At 49.2% G+C, this 20477-nt stretch overlaps 1 protein-coding gene across 1 annotated transcript in view; it reads left to right on the top strand.

Annotated features, from left to right (window-relative positions):
* Positions 1 to 438: 438 nt before the first annotated feature.
* HUNK (hormonally up-regulated Neu-associated kinase) overlaps positions 439 to 20477 on the top strand; it is a 124063-nt gene continuing 104024 nt past the window's right edge. The window contains exon 1 of the mRNA XM_056109323.1: positions 439 to 779. Within this exon, the coding sequence (XP_055965298.1) occupies positions 519 to 779 (261 nt within the window). The 5' untranslated portion in view covers positions 439 to 518. The remainder of the gene's footprint in view (positions 780 to 20477) is intronic.

Here is a 20477-nt window from a genome sequence, read left to right as displayed (position 1 = left end):
CTTTCTTCGGCCGCCTTCCAGGGGGCGCCTGCCGCCCGCCACGCGCTGTCCAGGCCCGGGAGCGGCCGCCGGGAGCCCCGCTAAGGAGCCACCCCCCGACCCCCGGCGGGCAGTGGCCCCGGACCGCGCCCCCGACCCCGCGGGACGACTGTCAGCGGCCGCCCGGACGGCCCCGCGCCCGGGATCGCGGCGTCGGGAAAAGGGCTTCCGAGAGACCCCGTAAAGAACTTCTTGGGGGGTGGGGGTGCGGCTCGGCGCCCCCCCCCAGCCTCAGGCTCCCCGGGCGCCCGCTATTGTCTGCGCGCCGCGCTCGGCGGCCCGGGGCGCGCGGGAGGCGCGGACCGGGCGGGGCCAGCCCCGGGCGGTGGCGGCGGGAGGAAAAGGAGGAGGAGGAGGTGGAGGAGGAGGAGAAGAAGGAGGAGGAGGAGCAGGAGGAGCAGGAGCAGGAGCAGGAGGAGGAGCAGCAACCGCGCGCGCGGGAGCCGGCCGGGAGCTGCGCGCCCGGCGCGGGTGAAGCGATGCCGGCGGCGGCGGGGGACGGGCTCCTGGGCGAGCCGGCGGCGCCCGGCGGTGGCGGCGGCGCCGAGGACGCGGCCCGGCCGGCGGCGGCCTGCGAGGGAAGTTTCCTGCCCGCCTGGGTGAGCGGCGTGCCCCGCGAGCGGCTGCGGGACTTCCAGCACCACAAGCGCGTGGGCAACTACCTGATCGGCAGCCGCAAGCTGGGCGAGGGCTCCTTCGCCAAGGTGCGCGAGGGGCTGCACGTGCTCACCGGAGAGAAGGTGAGCCGGAGGGGTGGGGGTGGGGGGGAAACCCGCGGGGAGCACTGTCCGGGGAGTCCGGCTGCAGAGAGAGCTGGGCGCCCACTTCTACCCACCCCCATCCGTGACTCTGTTCGGGTTGCAGGAGGCGGGCACGGACCTAGCGCGCGGTGCCTGACCTCTCGCGTGGGGTGATCTGGGGTCAGTTTCACCCACGGGGGTGCAGGTTTCCCCGAAGACACCAGCAGCATTTTTCTTCTTGCTTTAAAAAAAATTTTTTTTTGGCTCCTGGAAGGGCGCCGCCTAGCGGACACCGGTGCCGGCGGGGGGGCGGTTAGAGTTGGGGGCGGGGGGTTGGGGATTCCAGAGCTGCTCTGGGGGCCGCTACCGCTGTAGATCAATGTGGGGGGGAGAGAGAGGGAGAGAGAGAGAGGGAGAGGGAGGGAGAGAGAGAGGCAGAGAGAGAGGGGGGGGAGACAGAGAGAAAGAGAGAGAGACAGACAGAGAGACAGAGACAGAGACAGAGAGAAAGACCAGAGAGGGAGAGACAGTACCGTGTTGAGGGTCCGATCCCTGCCAGGACTCAGGGTACAGGCTGAGACTTTGGGATATTTCCCACCACCTGGGACCAGGGGCAGCCTGGAAAGTTTTTTCCCCCCCGCAGGTTTGCAGCCCCACGCCTCTCCCGTCTCCCCACCTACCCCGCCCTCCTCTGCGGAGCCCTCCCTGCTGTAGGACCCTGGTCTGGCAGGTTTGTCTCTCCGCAGCTCCTTCTCATCTTCCCACCGCTTGGAGTGGCTACTTGGTTGAATATTCTAGCAAACTGGGAGGGAGTTGTAACTTAGAACGGCAAGAAGAACCCCAAGATAGAGTGGCTTACTTTGGGGTGTGGAGTGGACCAGGCTTTGGGTCACTCCCAAATTGTGAGCTGCCCCAAGCATTTTTTTTTTTGGCCACACCAGGCTGTGCTCAGCGTTTACTTCTGCCCTGGTACTCAGGAATCACTCCTGGAGGGCTCCGGGGACCATACGGGATGCTGTGGATTGAACTCAGGATGGTTGCATGTGAGGCAAACGCCCCACCCATTACGTATGACTCTGGGCCTGGGTTTCCTCAAACTTGGAGAGCCGTCAGTACACCCCAGACCAAGTACCCCCTTCCCAGGATGGGGGAGCCCTTTTGGGTCACCCGTTGAGGAAGGAGGAGCAGAGAAGTCCTGTTTTCTTCTCTCCTGCCCTGGGTTCTGGCCCCATCTGGGAGTTGCTTAAAATTCTGGGCCTCAGTGCCCCTGGCACCCCTCCTGCATGTCCCTGGGTTCACCCCGGTCCAGTTCTCCAACTCCTCCTACTACTCTTACTGGAGCTGCTTGCATTTGGGTTCAAGTTTCCACCCCCTTTGTCATTTGTCCTTTATTGCTGGCAGTGCTTTGGGGTGGGGTTCCCCTTTGTGTTTTGGGGGAAATGGGGTTAGAGCTGGAAGGCTGGGGAGGAGAAGAAAAAAGAAAGCTACAATTACTATGCCAAAAAGGGGGGAGGGGAGGAGAAAGTTGGGGATGAACTCACAGAATTGAGAAACTCTTCTAAGGAAAAGCAAGAGCAAAAGTCAGGGAAGAAGCTCCGAAAGTCATTGTAGTTCTCCGGGAGCCAAAGCCGGGCACACATCTGGGTTTGCAGTGGCTGACAGGCATGCAGAATCCCCCCTGCCCCCACCCCCCAGCAGGGCGCTCCTGGCACCGGCTTGCTAATTACAGTGCATATGTCTCTTTGCTGTGTAAATTCCTGCTGGCTGGGCTGTAGAAGGTTGTTGTTTTTTTAATGTATTTCTTAAAAGTGTAGGATGGGGCAGTTGTGATAGTATAGTGGGTAGGGTGTTTGCTTTGCACGTGGATGACTGGGGATCCATCCCCGGCACCCCATATGGTCCCCAAGCCTGCCAGGAGTGATCCCTGAGTGCTGAGCCAGCAGTAACCCCTGACTCAAAATGCCAAAAAAAAAAAAGTGTAGGATCTTTGGAGTGGAAAATAGCGCTGTGGGCTGAATCTTGTGCTCGGCATGCAGGAGCCTGAGTTTTATTGCTGCGTGCCCCCCCTCTCCCCAGAACACTGAGCCAGGAGTAGCCTCCCCTGGTCCCCCATCCCCAGCACCTTGAGGTGTAGCCCCCTTGCCAAACGGAAGCAGGTGAGGATAGTATTCAATCTGGGTGTTTCTGCTTGAAACTGGAGGAAGAGCAGCAGGGAACTGTGCCTCTGGACTCCCTCCTTACCTCCTGCTCCTCACCGCCGGCGCCTTTTCTGCCGGCTGTTGGCCTTGGTGGCCCTCAGCACTCAGGCTCCTCGGGCTGTTTGCTTTCTGCCTTGCATGGGTCAGTGTTCAAATGGGGTCTACGCGAGGAGCTCAGGGAGCTTCTGCCCCTCTCCTGTTTTAAATGATGACTCTCACCTTCTCTCCGGGGGTGGAAGAAGGTAGCACTAATTGGGTGTGAAATAATTCAGCTGGACTCCTGGTTTCTGAAGTGGGTGCAGATGGGGAGATTTGCCCTCATGCTGTCTGGGAGCAGAGGAGGCTGCCAGCAGCGGCCCATCCCGGAGAAATCTAGATTTTCATTCTCTTAATTGCCAGTTTTCATTTAAAGGTGGCGTCACTGAAAGCGTTTATCTCCCCAATCCAACACACCTTTCATGTTTAACTGATAGATTTGGGCTTTGGCAGATGGTAGCGATTAAATAAATGGGGATGTGTTGGGGCCCCAGAGCGATAGTACAGCAGGCTGGGTGCTTGCCTTGCATTCGGCTGCCCCAGGATTGATCCCTGGCATCCTATATGGTCCCCCAAGCCCCGCCAGAAATGGTCCCTGAGCTCAGAGCCAGGAGTTAAATCCTGAGTACTACTGTGACTCAAAAGCCAAAAAAGAAAAAAAAAGAGGGGGGGAAGGGATGGGATGCGTGAGCCTGTGTGTGCCTGAGAAACATCCTTCTCTAGTTGAATGTTGTTTTACTAAGGCCAAACCGATGGCCAAGTCTACCTCCTGCTCTTTGCAGCCTTGGGACGGTTCTATTTCACAGCTGTAAGTAGAGCAAGCAGAGGCCTGGGAACAGGACCACAGGACCAGAGGAAATAGTGTGGGTGAAGCAGGTGGCTCAGGAAGGCCTGCTTCCCCCAGGACTGTTCCCCGACTATCACCCCTACTTTTGGGGTTCATGAATGATGATAAAGTTCTTTCATTTATTTTTGTTTTGGGGGTGCTGATGGTTCTGAGGTTACACCTGACTTAGCACTCAGGAATAACTCTTGGGATGCCAGGGATTGAACTCATGTTAGCTGCGTGCAAGGCAAGTGCCCTACCCATTGTATTATTGCTCTGGCCCCCAAGCTCTTCCTTTAAAAAAATAATGATACGGACCTGGGGTCAGAGAGATAGTTCAGGGGGTAAGGTGCTCACGTTGCATGCAGCCAACCCAGATTTATTTCTGTCACCCCATATGTCCCCAGAGCCCTACTAGGAATAATCCCTGAACGCAGAGCCAGGAGTAAACCCTGAGCATCTTTGGGTGTGCCACCCCCCCCACCCCCCATCCTACCTCCCCACATATAGGCCTCAGCAGGAGGGAAAAGAAAGTGTCAGCACTATAGTGAGAAGTAGATGTCTGTCCCCACCATGAAGCGGTCCAGGGCAGCTGTGGGAAATAGGTTCATGAGAAAGCTGAAAATGTGTGTGTGTGTGTGTGTGTGTGTGTGTGTATATATAAGAGAGGAGGTGGTCTCCAACTCTGCTCTTTGGGGTGATGTATACGCAGGTCAGGAGTAGGTCTGGTTTCGGGCACTTGGGGTGTCTGTGTTGCGTTTGGACATGGTGCAGATTTCCCCTGAGCTGTGGGCCACATCCTTCGTAGCTTGCTGGGAATGTCTGGATGCAGAGGCCAGAGCAACCAGGCACCCTGCACCCCCCTCTTCATTCTGGGCTCCAATCCTATCTTATCTCGGGCCTCCTTTCCCACGGCTGGGCCCTGCAGGACTGTGCTCTGCCGGCCTGCTTTTCCTCTGCCTTTCCTCAGGTTTGTTTGCAAGTCATTTGAATCAGGGGCCTTTTACTGCTTGTAAAAAAAAAAAAAAAAAGGAAAGATCACTGCAGGAGAGGCTAGGTGGGTGGGGTGGACACTTCATTCTGTCTTCCTTTAGCTGTGAGCAGTTGTGGTCTCTGCTATGGGACTTTAAAAGAAAATAATTCAGGGGGCCGAAGTGATTGATAGTACAGCGGGTATAGATGGCACTTGCCTTATATGCCAGAACTTACATGGCTCAGGTTTGATCCCTGGCACCCTGAATCCTGCCAGAATCCCTGAGCACAGAATCGGATGTAAGCCTGAGCACCCCCAGATGTGGTCCCCCAACAACCACAAAATCAATGCCTGAGAGGTCGCTGGGCTGAGAACATCACTTTGCCAGATCCTGGGCTCACCATTCCCCAAACACTGCCAGGAGCCACCTCTGAGCACGGACATGGGAGCAGCCTCCAGCATTGCTGGGGGTGGCCCCCAAACCAAACCAAAAGAATTCTCTGGAACCTGTGAAAGTCTTGTTGGGTAAGTTCTCAGCCTGGGCTCCGTGTCTCTGAATAAGTATATGTTGATGATCGGATGAGGGCAAGCAGTCCCAGAATCAGATTTTGAAAAGTGTTGTCTGTGGTTTTGAGACGGAGCGCAAAGTCGCAGAGCCCCGTGAATGGGACGGAGTAAGGGTGCCGCGCCCTTACTCATTTCCCATCCCGAGGAAAGGCAGAATCTGTGGTCATGGACTCTGCTACTTGGTTCCTTTGAGACATTGTAGTTGGAAAGGCTTATGAAGAAAAATGCGGCAAGAGCTCAGCCACCGCTGGTTTTCCAGGCAAAGCAACACAACTGGAAGCATGATGAATAACGCCTTCCTTTCTTTTGTGATTTAAGTCTGAGATGGAGTTGGCTACCTTAAGTGATCGGTTAATTGTTTCAAGATCTTGTTCTAACCCTCTCTAAAAGGAAAAAAAAAATCATCATTTTCATTGAAGCTATTTTGGGGCTAAAAGGGAAGGTTTGCCTGCTTAGTAAGTTGCCAATAATTATGTTTTGAGCACGACTGAGCCAGATACCTGGAGTGGAGTTACTAAAAATACCGTTTACTATGTTTTGTGGAGCAGGAAATATGACTAATTTTAGAGGTGGCCTTTTGGCAGAGCTGTTTTTAGCAAGTATTTCTGAAACAAACAGGTGCTAAATCCTGCTTTTTTTTTTCCCTTAAGTGCTAGAAATTTAGGGGTAATAACTCTGGGGAGCAAGAAATGCTTAGAGAACGGGAAATTCCGATTAATCCTCAGCAGGGATTTCTTGGCAAGGAGGAGGCGTTTGGCAAAAGCACCTGCTCAGCGTGTGACGTGTGACATGGCAGTGCCTGTAATTTCTGAGCCTGTAGCAGCGGGCACATTCTTTGCGAACTTCCTGCCCTGTGCCAAGTTCAGTGGGAATGACAGAAATTGACGTGGAGAAATCTGCAAGGTAATCTTAGTGTGTTTTGACAGGCAGGACCCCTGTGAGTCTTAGTGTTCATTGATTGCAGGTTACGTGAACTCCAAAGGGTACTTTCAGTCAGTACCTCTGCAAACTCTCTCCCTTTCTCTCCCTCCCCTGAGTACATCCTAAGTTTCCTCTGCAAGTGCTGGGACTCAGAGCACAGGGATTGGGCTTGACTGGCATTCCACGTGGTGCTCATCTGCCTCTGGATTTATCTGCCCAGGTCTGGGGAGTGACATTTGTGTCTGCGCAATAGGCTGGTGTGTGGGCATGAACTATCATTTACCTTGGGCTGTCGACCAGGCTGGTTTATTCATCAGCACTGAGTGACCTGTTCTCTCGGCCAAATTGAAACAGAGAAATTGGGGTGCTCGCACAGCAGGTACGGCACTGGCCTTGCATGTGGCTGACTTAGGTTTGATCCTCGCTCGGCGTCCCGTATGGGCTTGCCAGGAGTGACTCCTGAGGATAACCGGGTGCATCCCCCAATGTCAAAATAGAGAAGTCCGTGAAACTCAGAAATAACCCCCAGGCCTTCTTTTAGCAAATAGTGCAACCTATTTCTTTACTCAGCCTGGGCTCTGGCCACTGTCAATGCTCACCTGAGTTGGATTTCACGCTCTTTGGGTATAAGATGACCAGCAGTTACTGAGCAGAGTCAGTGGAGCCAGCCGGGACCTGGTAGGCTGCTGCAGCCTGGAGAGAGCTCTGGCTTTCCTTTCTCCTAAGTTGGTCTTTGGTGGTCTCAGGTTTTGTGACTTTTGGAGATATTTCCATGCATTTAATTAATTTACTTTTTTGGTTGGTTTGTAAGTAAGTAAGTCCCAATAGTGCATGGGACTTACATCTGGCTCTGCACTCAGGGATCACCTCTGGTGATGCTCGGAGGAGCCCCTGATCAAATCTGTGTTGGCTGCATGCAAGTAAGTGCATTATTCATTGTATTATCTCTCCTACCCCACTATGCATTTTTGTTGAGATGCTCCCTGTACCCTGGGGGGGTGGGGTGTTGAGAACCAATTTGGTGGTACTTATTTATTTATTTTTTTTTGCGGGGGGTGGGGCACCTGGTGGAGCTCAGGGCTTACTCCTTCTGTGCTCAGGGATTATTCCTGGCAGGGCTCAAGGGACCATATGGGATGCTGAGGATCAAACCTGGGTCAGAAGCCTGTAAGGCAAACCACCCTACCCTCTGTACTATTGCTCGAGCCCCCAATTTGGTGATATTCTTACACCGACCAGGTGGAACGATTCTTTAAGTAGATTTTCCCTCTGACTGTTTCTTCCTTTTTACTAGGGCTGCTGTAACATACGGTCATAAACTGAATGACCTAAAGTCTCAGAATTTAGTCTCGTTTCCACTCCTGGGGCCAGAAGCTCCAAATTAAGGTGTGATACTAGGTAAACTCCCTTCAAGAGACTCATGGAAGATCTGTCCTGTCACTTGCAGCTTCTGGGATTTGCCATTTCTTGCATTTCTTGGTTTGTAAGCATATAGCACCCCAATCTATGCCCTGTTGGTCCTTTTCCCCAAGCCTTATGTATCTATCCTCCAGCTAAGGATACCATAGGACTGGGGTTTAGCCTCAACCCTCATCTAGCAGGCCTTCCTTTGCCTCTGATTACCCAGGTAAAAACCCCATTTCCAGGGCTGGAACAATAGTACAGCAGGTAGGGTGTTTGCCTTTCATGTGGCCGACCTTGGTTCGATTCCCGGCATCCCATATGGTCCCCTGAGCAATGCCAGGAGTAATTCCTGAGTGCATGAGCCAGGAGTAACCCCTGTGCATTGCCAGGTGTGACCCAAAAAGCAAAACAAACACACAAATAAAAAACAACCCATTTCCCAAAAGAGCTCATACCCAGCTACCAGGAGTGAGGATGTGAACCCCTCTTTGCACAGAGCTCCGTTCCACCCACAAATCTTTGTTTGGATCATCAGGACTGTGTTGCAGATGGTTTCCTGGGCATCAGAGGCAACAGATGGGGATACAAGTCAGTTGGTTCAGGCCCAACAACAGCTGGGAGGGGCAGCAGAGGGGCAGCAGTAGGTGAAGAAAGAAGCTGGATCCAGATTCAGGGTCAACCAAAGCCCCTGCCAGGCAAGTGAGATGGCCCAGCTGAGGGCATTATGTCCATCATTGACTGAGAGTCTTCACCTGGGCAAGTTTCCGCATCCACTGTGCCAACCCAGTCATTGTGCTCAATAGAAGATGAGGGAACAGGCTGAGAATGCCAACTGGAAATGAAGGAGTAGCCCACTGGCTGCCACCAGAAGTGAGGGCGTGTGGGCAGGGAGCAGCCTGGCAATCTTCACTGGAAATGAGGGAGCTTCTGGAGGTCGCTACCGCAAATGATGGTGTGTGGTAGAGAAGCCGCCTGGAGTCTTCGCTCTGGAAATGAAGAAGCAGTACTTGGTCTCCGGCAGGAATGAGGGAGATTCCTGAGATCTTCACCGGAAATGAGAGATCTCCTGACTGTCACCACCGGAAATGAGGGTGTGTGGTACAGAAGCCACCTGGGGTCTCCCTCTGGAAATGAAGAAGCATCATAGATCTCTGTCAGGAATAAGGGAGATTCCCAGGATCTTCACCGGGAATGAGGAAGCAGCCCACTGGATCTCCGTTCCAGACACGCAGAAGGATTGAGAGAATATTTTGGCCTACTGTTTCTTCACTTCAGTTAGAATTTTGAGGGTCTGGGGGCGGGGGCTTGTTTTGGAGAGTCTTGTTTAGACCCCGTCTTTATGTCCTCCCTGCTTTCTCGTTCTGGTTCTCCTGTACTTGTGATTTCTTCAGGCTCCATTTGTGTGTCAACCCTGCGGCCTCTTCATGCAACGGTTTGGTGGACTTTTCAACCAGAGATGGTGGTGCTCCCTCAGAGAGCGCCTCCTCCCGCCATCAGTTCTGAGTTGGGGGGGGGGGGTTGGGGAAAGAGTTATGCCAGATGGGAGGGTTGTCAGCTCAGCTGTGATTCGGGACATCCTGGGGGTGCACACCAGCTTCCTGGGTTGAGGCCTTCACCGCCTTTTTCGTAGAGCTGACTCTGCCCTTGTAATCACTGGGCTCTTTTGCACCTGGAATGTCTCGTGTATTGTGAATGGTCATTTGGCTAAATTGGCATGTAGGCGACTCAGGCCCATGATCTAAACTGGAAAGGCTCTCAGAGGGCAGCGGGAGGACATTCTGCCTCCCCCAGGGCTCTAAACAATCCCCAGAGATAACCCTGCTTGGTTTTTGTTTTCCTGTCTCCTTCCAGAAAGACTGTGATGCGCACAGTCAGACATACAATCTTTGTAATTGTATAGGTACAAAAGATGCATTTTCACACCATGCAGGCTGTTTAGTCATTTGCTTTTACTTACTGTGCAATATGTCTTGAATGTCCTTTTTTCAGACGACTACATCACTGCCTTGGTTTTTTAAAATTTATTATTATTTGCTTGTTTGTCTTGTGTTTGTGGTCTAGGGGATGGAACCCAGGGCCTCACATGGGCAAGGCAAAGGTTCTACAGTGAGCTGTAAACCAAATCTTGCTTTTGTTTGTTTGTTTGTTTGTTTGTTTAATTTCTGAAGGTATTCATGGACCATACCCATATTTACTTAGCCATTCCTTGTTGGTTAAGTTAATGAGAATAACTGAAGGAATGAAGACAACTACAGAAGGGGCATTTTGCTTGGAGATCTATGTATATCGGTCACGGTCCTCCTGTTGTTCATCGATTTGCTCGAGCGGGCCCAGTAACGTCTCCATCATGAGACTTGTTACTGTGTTTGGCATATCGAATACGTCATGAGTAGCTTGCCAGGCTCTGCCGTGCGGGCGAGATACTCTTGGTAGCTTGCCGGGCTCTCCGAGAGGGGTGGAGGAATCGAACTCGGGTCGGCCATGTTGGCCACTTGTAAGGCAAATGCCCTACCTTTGTGCTATTGCTTATATATATATCCATATATATATATATATACAATTTTTGTGTGTAGGTAGTTTTTACTGAACCAAACAAATGTGAGGGGGTAAAAGAAAAAAAAGCATGTGTTCAAGAGAGAACAAGCAAGAAAGGATAAAAAGAGACACGCAAAGTGAGATGTGTGTTCATAGGCACGAAGATCAAGGCTCACTTGGATTTAAAAAAATTTTTTTTTGTTATTCCCAAGCCAGACTGCAGTAGATACCTGCTCTTTAGTCATTTTCTTCCTGTTCCTAGAGTATCAGAAGGAGATACTCCAAGGCGTAGGTCTGGAGTGTGTGTGACTACTTTAACTGGAGAATATTGCCAAATTGCCTTCTGCAGAGGTTGTCTCAGTCTATCGTCATGTGGACTTGGTGTGTGGATGTGTTCCTGTTCCTTTTTCTTCCCCTTCCTCTCCCTTTGTTGTTGTGCTTGCATGTCGGGAAGAGGCATATGTCACTGTGCTAGGAAAACAGTGGTGCTGAGATCAAGCTTAGCAATGTGGGGCAGTGCAGGGGTCTTATGCTCAGTTTTGTGTCAGCAGGGCAGGGCCTGGAGCCACGCTGAGTCTTCCATCTCTTTGTCAGTACTTGGGATCACTTTTTGCCCCTTGCCAACCTGGTAGAAACAATGTGTATCTGACTTGTAGTTTCTCTGTATTACAAATGTGTTGAGCATAGCTTCCCATGGCCAACAACTTGCACTATGTCTTTGCTCATTGTTAATTTCCACTCTCTTATTTTCCTCCTAGGTTTTTGATCATTCTGGAGGTTGGGGGTAGTGGGAATTGGGTCATATACAGTGGTGTTCAGGGCTTATTTTACTCCTTTTCTCAGGGATCACTCCTGGCAGGGCTCGAGAGATTATATGTGATGCTGGGGTTTGAACCTTGATAGGTGGTGTATAAGCAGGTACCCTACCCACTGTACTATCGCTCCAGCCACTTGAAAACCTTTTTGTTTTTTTTTGCTTTTGGGTCACACCTGATGATACTCAATGCTTACTCCTGGCTCTGCACTCAGGGATCACTCCTGGTGGTGCTTGGGGGAGCATATGTGATGTCCAGGGTTGACCTTGGATCTACTGTGTGCAAGGCAAGAGCCCTACCTGCTGTAGTATCTCTTTGGCCCCTTGAAGACATTTAAAAGAGGTTTTCACTTTAAATGTCTTAAATCAAGTGTTGCCTGTGTGTTAGAATATATTATAGGTCCCTCTGGGCTAGTTCTTACACCAAGAAGCCTTCTAGGTTGTGTTACTGGGGGGTAAACCCTTGGCCCTGCTCTTGGGATCTTGGAGGTCAGCATGGTTGCTCTCTGACATCTGCCACTGTCCCCTGTCACCTTTTGCCCTCACCCTGCTTTGTCTAAAGACCAGGTGTCCCAGATAAGGTCACGTGGGAGGTGCTAGGGTTAGGACTGAACCTTGGAATGTTTTTGTTAACTCCAAAGTTTATATGATTTGGGGGAGTGCTGGGATCCAATCCAGGGCTCAGACGTGGGAGACTTTACCCCTGAGCTGTAACCCCAGCTCCCAAGGTCTAGATGGTTAGACTAATTTCTAGTGTGTCAATTTATTTTTTTGTTTATATTTTGTGGCCACCCCTGATGGTGCTCAGGGGTCTCTCCTGAGTAAAGTTCAGCAGACCATGTGGTTCCAGGCCTGGAACCCAGGCCTCCAGGGGCCAGAGAGATAGTTCGGCGAGTAGGGCACTTGCCTTGCATATAGTCGACCCAGATTTCATCCTTGTCATCCACCATGGTACCAGGAGCACTGCCAGGAGTGATCCCTGACCACAGACCCAGGAATCAGTCCTGAGTACCCCCCAGGTGTGGCCCAGTCCCCTCCCCCACAAGAAGAACAAAACAAAAAACAAAGCTGCTTTCTTACCCCATGTAAGTCTATCTCTGGCCCATAGTTCTATATGTCGGGGTGGGGGTCTTTGGGAGATGATTATTGGATAAAGGCAAAAAACCCTCATGAATGGGATAACTGTCCATATAAAGAGTTCCAGAAAGCTCCCTGACCCCTGCCACCATGACTTCACAGCTGGACTGTGGTAGTCTAGGGACAGGGAAATGAGCAAACTTACCCCAGACACCAGGACATCTTGATCTGGTGCTGCCAGAACCCCGAGAAATACATTTCCCGGGTTTTTACCACCCAGCCTATGTACTTTCCTGTCAGGAGCAGTGAAGGAGATCAACATGTCATCATGTGACTTGTGATATTTAGTTATATGCCTATGTGTCTATTCACATCCCACCTAGACTGTCTGTGAGGAAGGGGCAGACTCTTGCCCCTTTTGTGGATGGCCTGGAGCAGAGAAGAGGCTTAGTAAAACTTGGATTGACTTTTAGAAGTTTCTAGATCCTGTGGCTTGTGGGGTTGTTGGTTTATCACATAACGCATGTTTCAGGTCCCCAGCAGTGTTGTTCCGCATCTGTATTTGGTAACTCGTGAACACCACGAGAGTTTAGTTCCCAGCAGATCCCTTTATCCCATTGTAAATGTTATTTAAATGGACCAAAGAATGCTTTGGTCTTCCTAGGACTCAGGGACAGCCTTTTAGACGACCGTATTCCAGTTGGCCAAGAAAGGGCTTGCAAAAATACTGTCTCTGTCCTTCCTTGCAGCTCTCAACCATGCCCGAGTGCTTGATGAGTCGTTTGAACAGGTTGTCCATTTGGTGCTCTTGGCACCCATCCTGGCCCCTGAACAGCTGTGCCTGCTGTGGGGACTTGGTAAGGAAGGCACCTTGTTTTCAGAGTGGCAGGTGACCAGCCAGACGCAGAGAGATTTTGCAATGTCCCGGGTCTGTTCAGGGACCCTCAGTTCTTTCCGGAGAAGATGAACCACACTGTACCAGATGGACCAAGTTGCTATTTGCAAACATACATTTTGGGGGATGTTTCCCATGGAGATATATAGAGGTTTGGATTCTGTCTCTGACTGTACTTTTTTTTTTCCTTTTAGAAGTCTATTAGTCTCCAAAGCCAAATTACTGCCAAAACATTTTGCAGTCGTTCTTGATTTCCTTTCCCAGACTGAGATTCTCTCTCTCTCTCTCTCTCTCTCTTTCTCTCTCTCTCTCTCTCTCTCTCTCCACTTGGTAATGCTCAGGGATTACTCTGGCCTCTGTACCCCAGTAATTACTCCTGGTGGTGGTTGGGGGGAACATATGGGATGTGGGGATCGAATCCTAGTTGACCACGTGCAAGGCAAGCACCCTCCCAACTGTACTATCATTCCGGTGCCCTGTCCAGACACTCTTGTTCCTTGATGTCCCTATCTTGGTCTTTCCCTGCTTGGTCTCTGAGCTCTGGGGCAGAGTGGGGTCCCTAAGACTAACAGAGTCAAATGTAGTGGCCACTCTCAGGGAGTCTTGCTGTCCTGGTGGGGCACTTCTGTATGTATGACACTGTGACCTGCAGACTCCCAGCTATTTGATTAGTAGGACAAGAGTTTCTTTTTTCTTTTTTTTTTTTTTTTTTAAATGTAGGAGTACTGCTACTTATTCAGCCATTGATTAAGCTGATTGAATTGGGCATGAACTCCACATTACTTTTTTTTAAATTCAGAATGTTAATTTTGTTTTATTATCATTTTTAATTACTGTGAGATACAGTTATAAAGCTTTCCTGTTTGAGTTTCAGTCATTCAGTAATCTATCACCCAACCCTCCACCAGTGCACATCTTCCAAGGTCCCCAGTATCCCCCACCCCAACCACAACCCTCCCCCAACCTCTATGGCAGACAGTCTCCCCCATGTTGCCTTTTGTATTGCTTGTAATGAATAGCATAAGATGTTGCGTGGCTGCCAGACTGGCCGCGTGCTCCAGGAATTTAAAAATTTTAGATAATTAGGGTCTGGAGAAATCTCTGCAGTGAGCTGCTTGGCTCAAGATTCTTTTGTGTTGTCTCTGGATCATGGCCATTAAGGAGCTTAAGTAGCAGCAGTTTGTGGGCATGACCTGCGGAGTCCTATGGGGACGAAGGGGGTGGGGTGTGGAAAACGAGAGGGACCGGATCCCCTATCCCTTGAGACCTGGAGTTTTCCGTCATTGAATCCGCATACCTGCACTTCTCATTGGATTCTGGAAGTTGGTGGCCGCCTGGGTTTTTAGGGAGCAGGTGGAGGGATGGTGCCTGCTCCTGTCTGAGGCAAGGGGTTTCTTGACCTCTTGCATCACCCAGAACCTGCAGGAAAGAAACAGGAGCTTACTCTTGGCTTTGACCTAGGATATCACGCTGGTAATGATAATGACACAAAACATCCTGGATCTCAAGCAGTCTGCTAGATTCAGTCCTCCATGTTTTGCCACACAGGGCAAGTTATTAGCCAGTGTCCCCATTTGCACACTGGGGATAACCAGTCAGCTCGTTGTGGCCAAAACTCTTACAGATTGAGTGCCGGAAGTCTATCTGAGGAAGCTCCCAGAAAAAATGGCCAAAACTGGATTCACTCAAGGAAGCCATTTCTACAGAGTAGAATTCTTCCTGGAGGCTTGCAAATGAAAGTTGTATGGTGCAGATAGATTTAGCTGTTGGGGAGAAACCAAAGGTTGAAGGGCAAGGCAAGGCGTAACCTGGAGACAGGGCGTGGGGGAGTGGGGGCGTGGAGGAGGATGGAAACATCCATGTAGAGCCCTGATTGGGGGTAATGGCAAAGACTGTGTGTGTGTGTGTGTGTGTGTGTGTGTGTGTGTCCCCGTGTGTTCGTGTCCGACTCCACCCTCCACTACTCAAATCTGCCAGGCTGTGCCAAGTCTCAAAGTGGCATCAGTGGGGCTGGAATATCCTCCTTTTTGAGAGGGGCGGTTCTCTTTGTGGAGCTCAGGGCTTTCTCTTGGCTCTGTGCTCAGGGATCACTTCTGGCAGGGCTCTGAGGACCATATGGGGTGTCTGGGACCAAACCTGGGTCAGCCATGTGCAAGGCAAACTCCTTACCCACAGTACTATTCACTCTGATCTGTCCTCTTATGAATTCACTTTGAGCGGATGAGTAGGAGATTGGGATGCAAGGGCATTGTGTGTATGTGTGTGTGTGTGTGTGTATTTGTGTGCACATGCGTATGGTGCATCTGTGTGTATATATATATGGTCCTCCCGTTGTTCATCGATTTGGTCGAGCGGGCCCAGTAACATCTCCATTGGAGACTTCGTTGTTACTGTGTTTGGCATATGAAATACATCACGGGTAGCTTGCCAGGCTCTGCCGTGCGGGCGAGATACTCTTGGTAGCTTGCCGGGCTCTCTGAGAGGGGTGGAAGACTTGAACTTGGGTCGGCCATGTTGGCTGCGTGCAAGGCAAACACCCTACCACTGTGCTATTGCTCCAGCCCATATATATATATATATATATATATACACACACACACACACACATATATATGTGTGTGTGTGCAGATATTTAATATCTGTTATTAGACATTTCCTAACCCTGTTCCACACAGTGAAAGCTCTAAATATAAACACACAGAACTTGACTGTGTACTTTTTGTACTGGAGTGAGCACAGGAATGGAGGAACAGGAGTGGCAGCTGTCCTGAGTAGCTTTGACTGGCCAGCGCCCAGTCCTTGAGTTTTTGCAGAGACTTTCTTTGGCAGGGAAGGAAGCATCTGTCTGAGGAGAGGGAGAGGCATTTGGAATCGAAGGGTGAGGGTACAGGTGTGTCCCTTCCAGAGACTGACCTTGTTAAAACCTCCCTCCCACAAGAATGAATGCGGATAATTTATTCAAGACACCCCTCTCCCCCTTGCTTGTTTGTCTTGCTTATTATGCAGAGTGTCTGAGACTGACCAGCTTTTCCCAAGCTCTAGTTCAGTTTGCTTTGGGGCTGCAAAAGGGTATCTGAGGCAAAAGGAATGGGGAAGTGTCCCCGGGGACAGAAAAGTTGGCTGTAGAGTCTGAGATCAGAATATTCTAGCTTTTTATCTGAGCCCTACTTCAGTGCAACCCAATGGGCAAAGATAAGTGTTATCATCTCAAGAATCTGGTTTTTAGGTGGAATTACTGCAGGCTCGGCGTGGAATTCTAGCTTTCTAGAATGCATTCTTTATTCCAGATTAAAAATTTAATTAGAGAAACGAGTCTATGACTCAGTTCTCAATTGAACACTTCCGTGTAGTTGTGCTAATAAAAAAACAAAACTTGTTTTGAAAACACTTCTCCAGGTTTATAAAGTGTCATTCCCCCTGGATGACATTTTATTCTATTAAAACTAACATTTGTGAGCAGTCGTTGCAATTTCAAGCCCAATTGGAAGTAATGAAACTCGAATTTCTCTCTGGAGGGAATGTGTTATATGGCTATTGTACTCCCACCTAATTCATTACTTGGAGATACTTTTCCCTAGATCAAGAATAAGCTTTTTATAATATAGGACCATTACGCTAGAGCACTTGAGAGTGTGGAGAGTAAAAGATAGTTTCTTTCCAATAATCAGACATAGACTAATGTCTTCCAATTTTCAAAGAGGCATACTTATTTAAAAATCAAAATCTGATGTAAATCAGTGTATTTCCTGGGATCAACACTAAATTCCTTCAAAATGATTTTCGAGCATGCATTTAATGTTTAAAAATGTGTGTGTATGAGGGGAGAGAGGTGACGGAGTTTGGGCCATATCCTGTAGTGCTCAGGGCTCATGCTGGGGGGGGGGTCAGTCTTGGCAGTGCCCTGGGGACAATTTGCAGTGCTGGGGGTCAAACCCGGGTTGTTTCCATGCAAGGCTGGGACCTTGATGCTTGTAGTATCTCTGGCCAAGTTTTCTTTTTCTTTTTGACCACACCCTGCAGTACTCAGGGCTTACTCCTAGCTCTGCACTCTTGGCAGGCTCGGGGGATAATAGGGGATGCTGGGGATCCAGCTGGGTCAGCTCTGCAAGGCTAGCATCCTACCCACTGTATTATCTCGCTGACCCCTCTTTGGCCAGGTTTTACAAATATATTTTTGGGGGGTGGTGGGAGGTGTGGTGGGAACATGTCTTTATTAGTGCTGGGCCTACTCCTGGTTCTGTGCTCCAAGATCTCTCCTGGTGGAGTCCAGGGAACCTTCTGCAATGCCGAGGAGTAATCCTAGGCCAGCTGCTGAAAGGCGAGAAAGCACTTTAGCCCTTTTACTATCTCTCTGGTCCCACTGAAAAGTTCTTCACAGCATTCTTGGGTATGTTTGAGAATATTCAAGCTAATTAATAAAACAACGATCTGAGGACAATACTGGTTAATTGCCTTGTCTTACTATAACCGTTTGTCTTAAAAATATTGTTTCTATTAACTCTTCACTTGCTACTACCTTACTAATCACATTTCATTAAGTTATTCCTGTGTTCAGGGGAATTAAAGATTTAAGATGGAAGGAATTAAGAAACTTTAAGCTTTATTCATTTGCTTTATTCTGAGTAGCTAAACCTGATTTAAAAAGTTACTTGTGGGAAAAAATAGAAACATAAATACAGAAATACGTCTTTCCTATGAACACCTGCCTAGTGATAATCACTGTGAACATTTAGATGTTTGGACTGCTCTGTGTGCTGTAGATATGTTATCTACCAACAAATATAGTATCTATACAATGCACATATGGTTTTTCTCCCCTGTGAAGCCAGATGTTATAAAATTGAGTTTACAGTGCTTATAATTATATTGGAAATGCCCTCCTCCCCATTCAAATATATGTAATTTTTCCTGTGATGTTAAATGTTCTTTTGAAATTCGACTTTTAGTGATCAGGCATGTTCTGTAATTGGGAGCAATTTGAAAACACAACTTCCTAAACGATCTTGAGATTATTTTCCTCCGATATTATTGCTACATATATTCCCAAGCCCTTAGTACGTATATTCCCAAGAGTCCCTATGTGGCCGCACACTGTGAAGAACTGACTTTGATAGATCAGTGCAGTTTGATTCGTCGAAGAGCGATTCATAATGTCTGTGCTTGACTGAAGATTTGGTTTTCCTTTATTGTTACTTATTTCTCCCCTTTTTTTCCTCTTTCTTTCTTTCTTTCTTTCTTTCTTTCTTTCTTTCTTTCTTCTCTCTCTCTCTCTCTCTCTCCTTCTTCCTCCCTCCCTCCCTTCTTCCCTCCCTTCCTTTCTTTTCTGATTTTTGGGCTAAACCTGGTGGTGCTCAAGACGTACTCCTGGCTCTGTGCTCAGGAATCACTTCTGGTGGTGCTTGGGGGATCATATGAGATCTGGGTATGGGAGGTATGGGGGTCAGCCCCTTGTAAGGCAAATGCCCTACCCACTGTACTATCACTCTGACCCCTAATTTCCCCCTTCCTAACCCCACCCCTTTCAGTTTTCTTCAGCTGATTTGTACGTTTTTTTACATACTAAGGATTCTAGCTATTGGAGTGACTTTTTTTTTGGGGGGGGACCACACCCAGGGGCTTGGGGGCCTATTCCTGATTAGGTGCTGGCAGAACCATGTGGTGCCAGATATGAACACAAGGCTGCTACTTGTATAGTGTGATCTTCTTGGTTCCAAGAACATTAACTTGTTTCGTTTTATTTTGTTTCTTTTTAGCCAGGGGCCACACTTGGTGATGCTCATCCTGGCTCTGAGCTCAGGAATCATTCGTGGCAGGGCTCAGGGGACCATATGTGGTGCCAGGGATTGAATCTGGGTCAGCTGTGTGTAAGGCAAGCATCCTGCCTGCTGTACTATTGCTCAGGACTGGATTTAACTTTTCAAAAATTCTTTTTGTGCTGCAAGTTCTGTTTTGCGTTTGGACATTTGTCTCTTGATTTATGTCTCCTTGGGTGGAGGATCTTCTGGCAGTTACATATTTTTGTTTAGTCAATCATTTCTCTCTGACCTTCCCTTCCCTTCCCTCTTTTTTTTTTTCCTTCAAGTTTAAGTGAACTTGCTGGTTTGGCTTGATAAGGTATCTGTGAGGCTTGCCAGTGTTGGGTTGTCTGCGGAGAAATCTGGGTTGGCAGGGCTTCTTCACAAATCTGCTACATCATGACTTAACCTCAAGGTGTCTCCTGTTTGAAAGTACAGGCTTTTGGGGCTGATAGCATGATTCCTGGCCCCTTTCTGTTACATCGTAGCTCTGTGATCATGAATAAAGTGTTCCAGCCCTAGTAACTTCCTTATCACTATTTGTAAAATGGCTATAATGCTTCCTGAGTATTTGATGGGAATTCCGTGAACTATACACACATACCCTGATTGAACAGACACATATGTGCATATTAGATATATAGTGTATGCGTGTCTATAGTTGTATGTGGTTAGCTGGAAAATATAGTCTGTCACGTATGTGTGTGTGTGTGTGTGTGTGTGTGAGAGAGAGAGAGAGAGAGAGAGAGAGAGAGAGAGATATCTAATAACTGTTCTCCCGTTGTTCATCGATTTGTTCGAGCGGGCACCAGTAACGTCTCACAACAAATTGTGAGACTTGTTGCTACTGTGTTTGGCATATCGAATACGTCACGGGTAGCTTGCCAGGCTTTGCTGTGCAGGCGAGATACTCTTGGTCGCTTGCTGGGCTCTCTGAGAGGGGCAGAGAAACCCGGGTCAGCCGTGTGAAAGGCAAATGCCTTACCCACTGTGCTATTGCTCCAGCCCATATCTAGTAACATTTGTGTGTGTGTGTTTTTTTCTGTTAAACTTTCATTCACATTAAATTTTAAGCCTTAAAGTTTATGAATTAGTGTCTCCCAGATACCAAGAAACAGATCTCTACTTGGTTTATCTTGGACTAACCTTTTTTTTTTTTTCCTCCCTTAGTGGTTCTCTGCAGGCCCCAGGTTCTTCCCAGCTATTCTCTTGCATTCAGGTCCTGGGCCTGAGGATGAGGTGCTGCCCAGCTTAGCAGTGTGGGGATCCCCGGAAACTCTGGAGTTTCTAAGGGGTGTGAAAAAGAGATGCTGGCTGTGCCTCTCAGCAACGCAGCCCACAGCTCCCACACCTCCTGGAGGAGCAGGTCAGCCAGGGCACCCCAGGGGCCTACATTCCTCAAATTCCATTTCCTCTCTGTCTCCTCAGTAGCTTCCAGCACCTTCTGGGGACTATTTCTCCCTCTGCCTCCTTCTGGCTAGCCAGCATCTCACCAGCTGGCTTCTTTGTTTCCTGAATTTGATTTTTTGCTTTTTCGGAGTGCTACGTGGGTGCCTTATATTTCGTTTATTGGACGTCTTAGTTTCTTATGTTTCTTTTTCTTTGGGGGGGTGGGGTGGAGCATAGCCAATGGTATTTGGGGGTGGCTCCCGGCTCA

The sequence above is a fragment of the Sorex fumeus genome, unplaced genomic scaffold (genome assembly GCF_029834395.1).
Source record: "Sorex fumeus unplaced genomic scaffold, SorFum_2.1 ptg000265l, whole genome shotgun sequence".
Taxonomy (NCBI): Eukaryota; Metazoa; Chordata; class Mammalia; order Eulipotyphla; family Soricidae; genus Sorex; species Sorex fumeus.
This window is presented reverse-complemented; position numbering and strand designations above follow the sequence as displayed.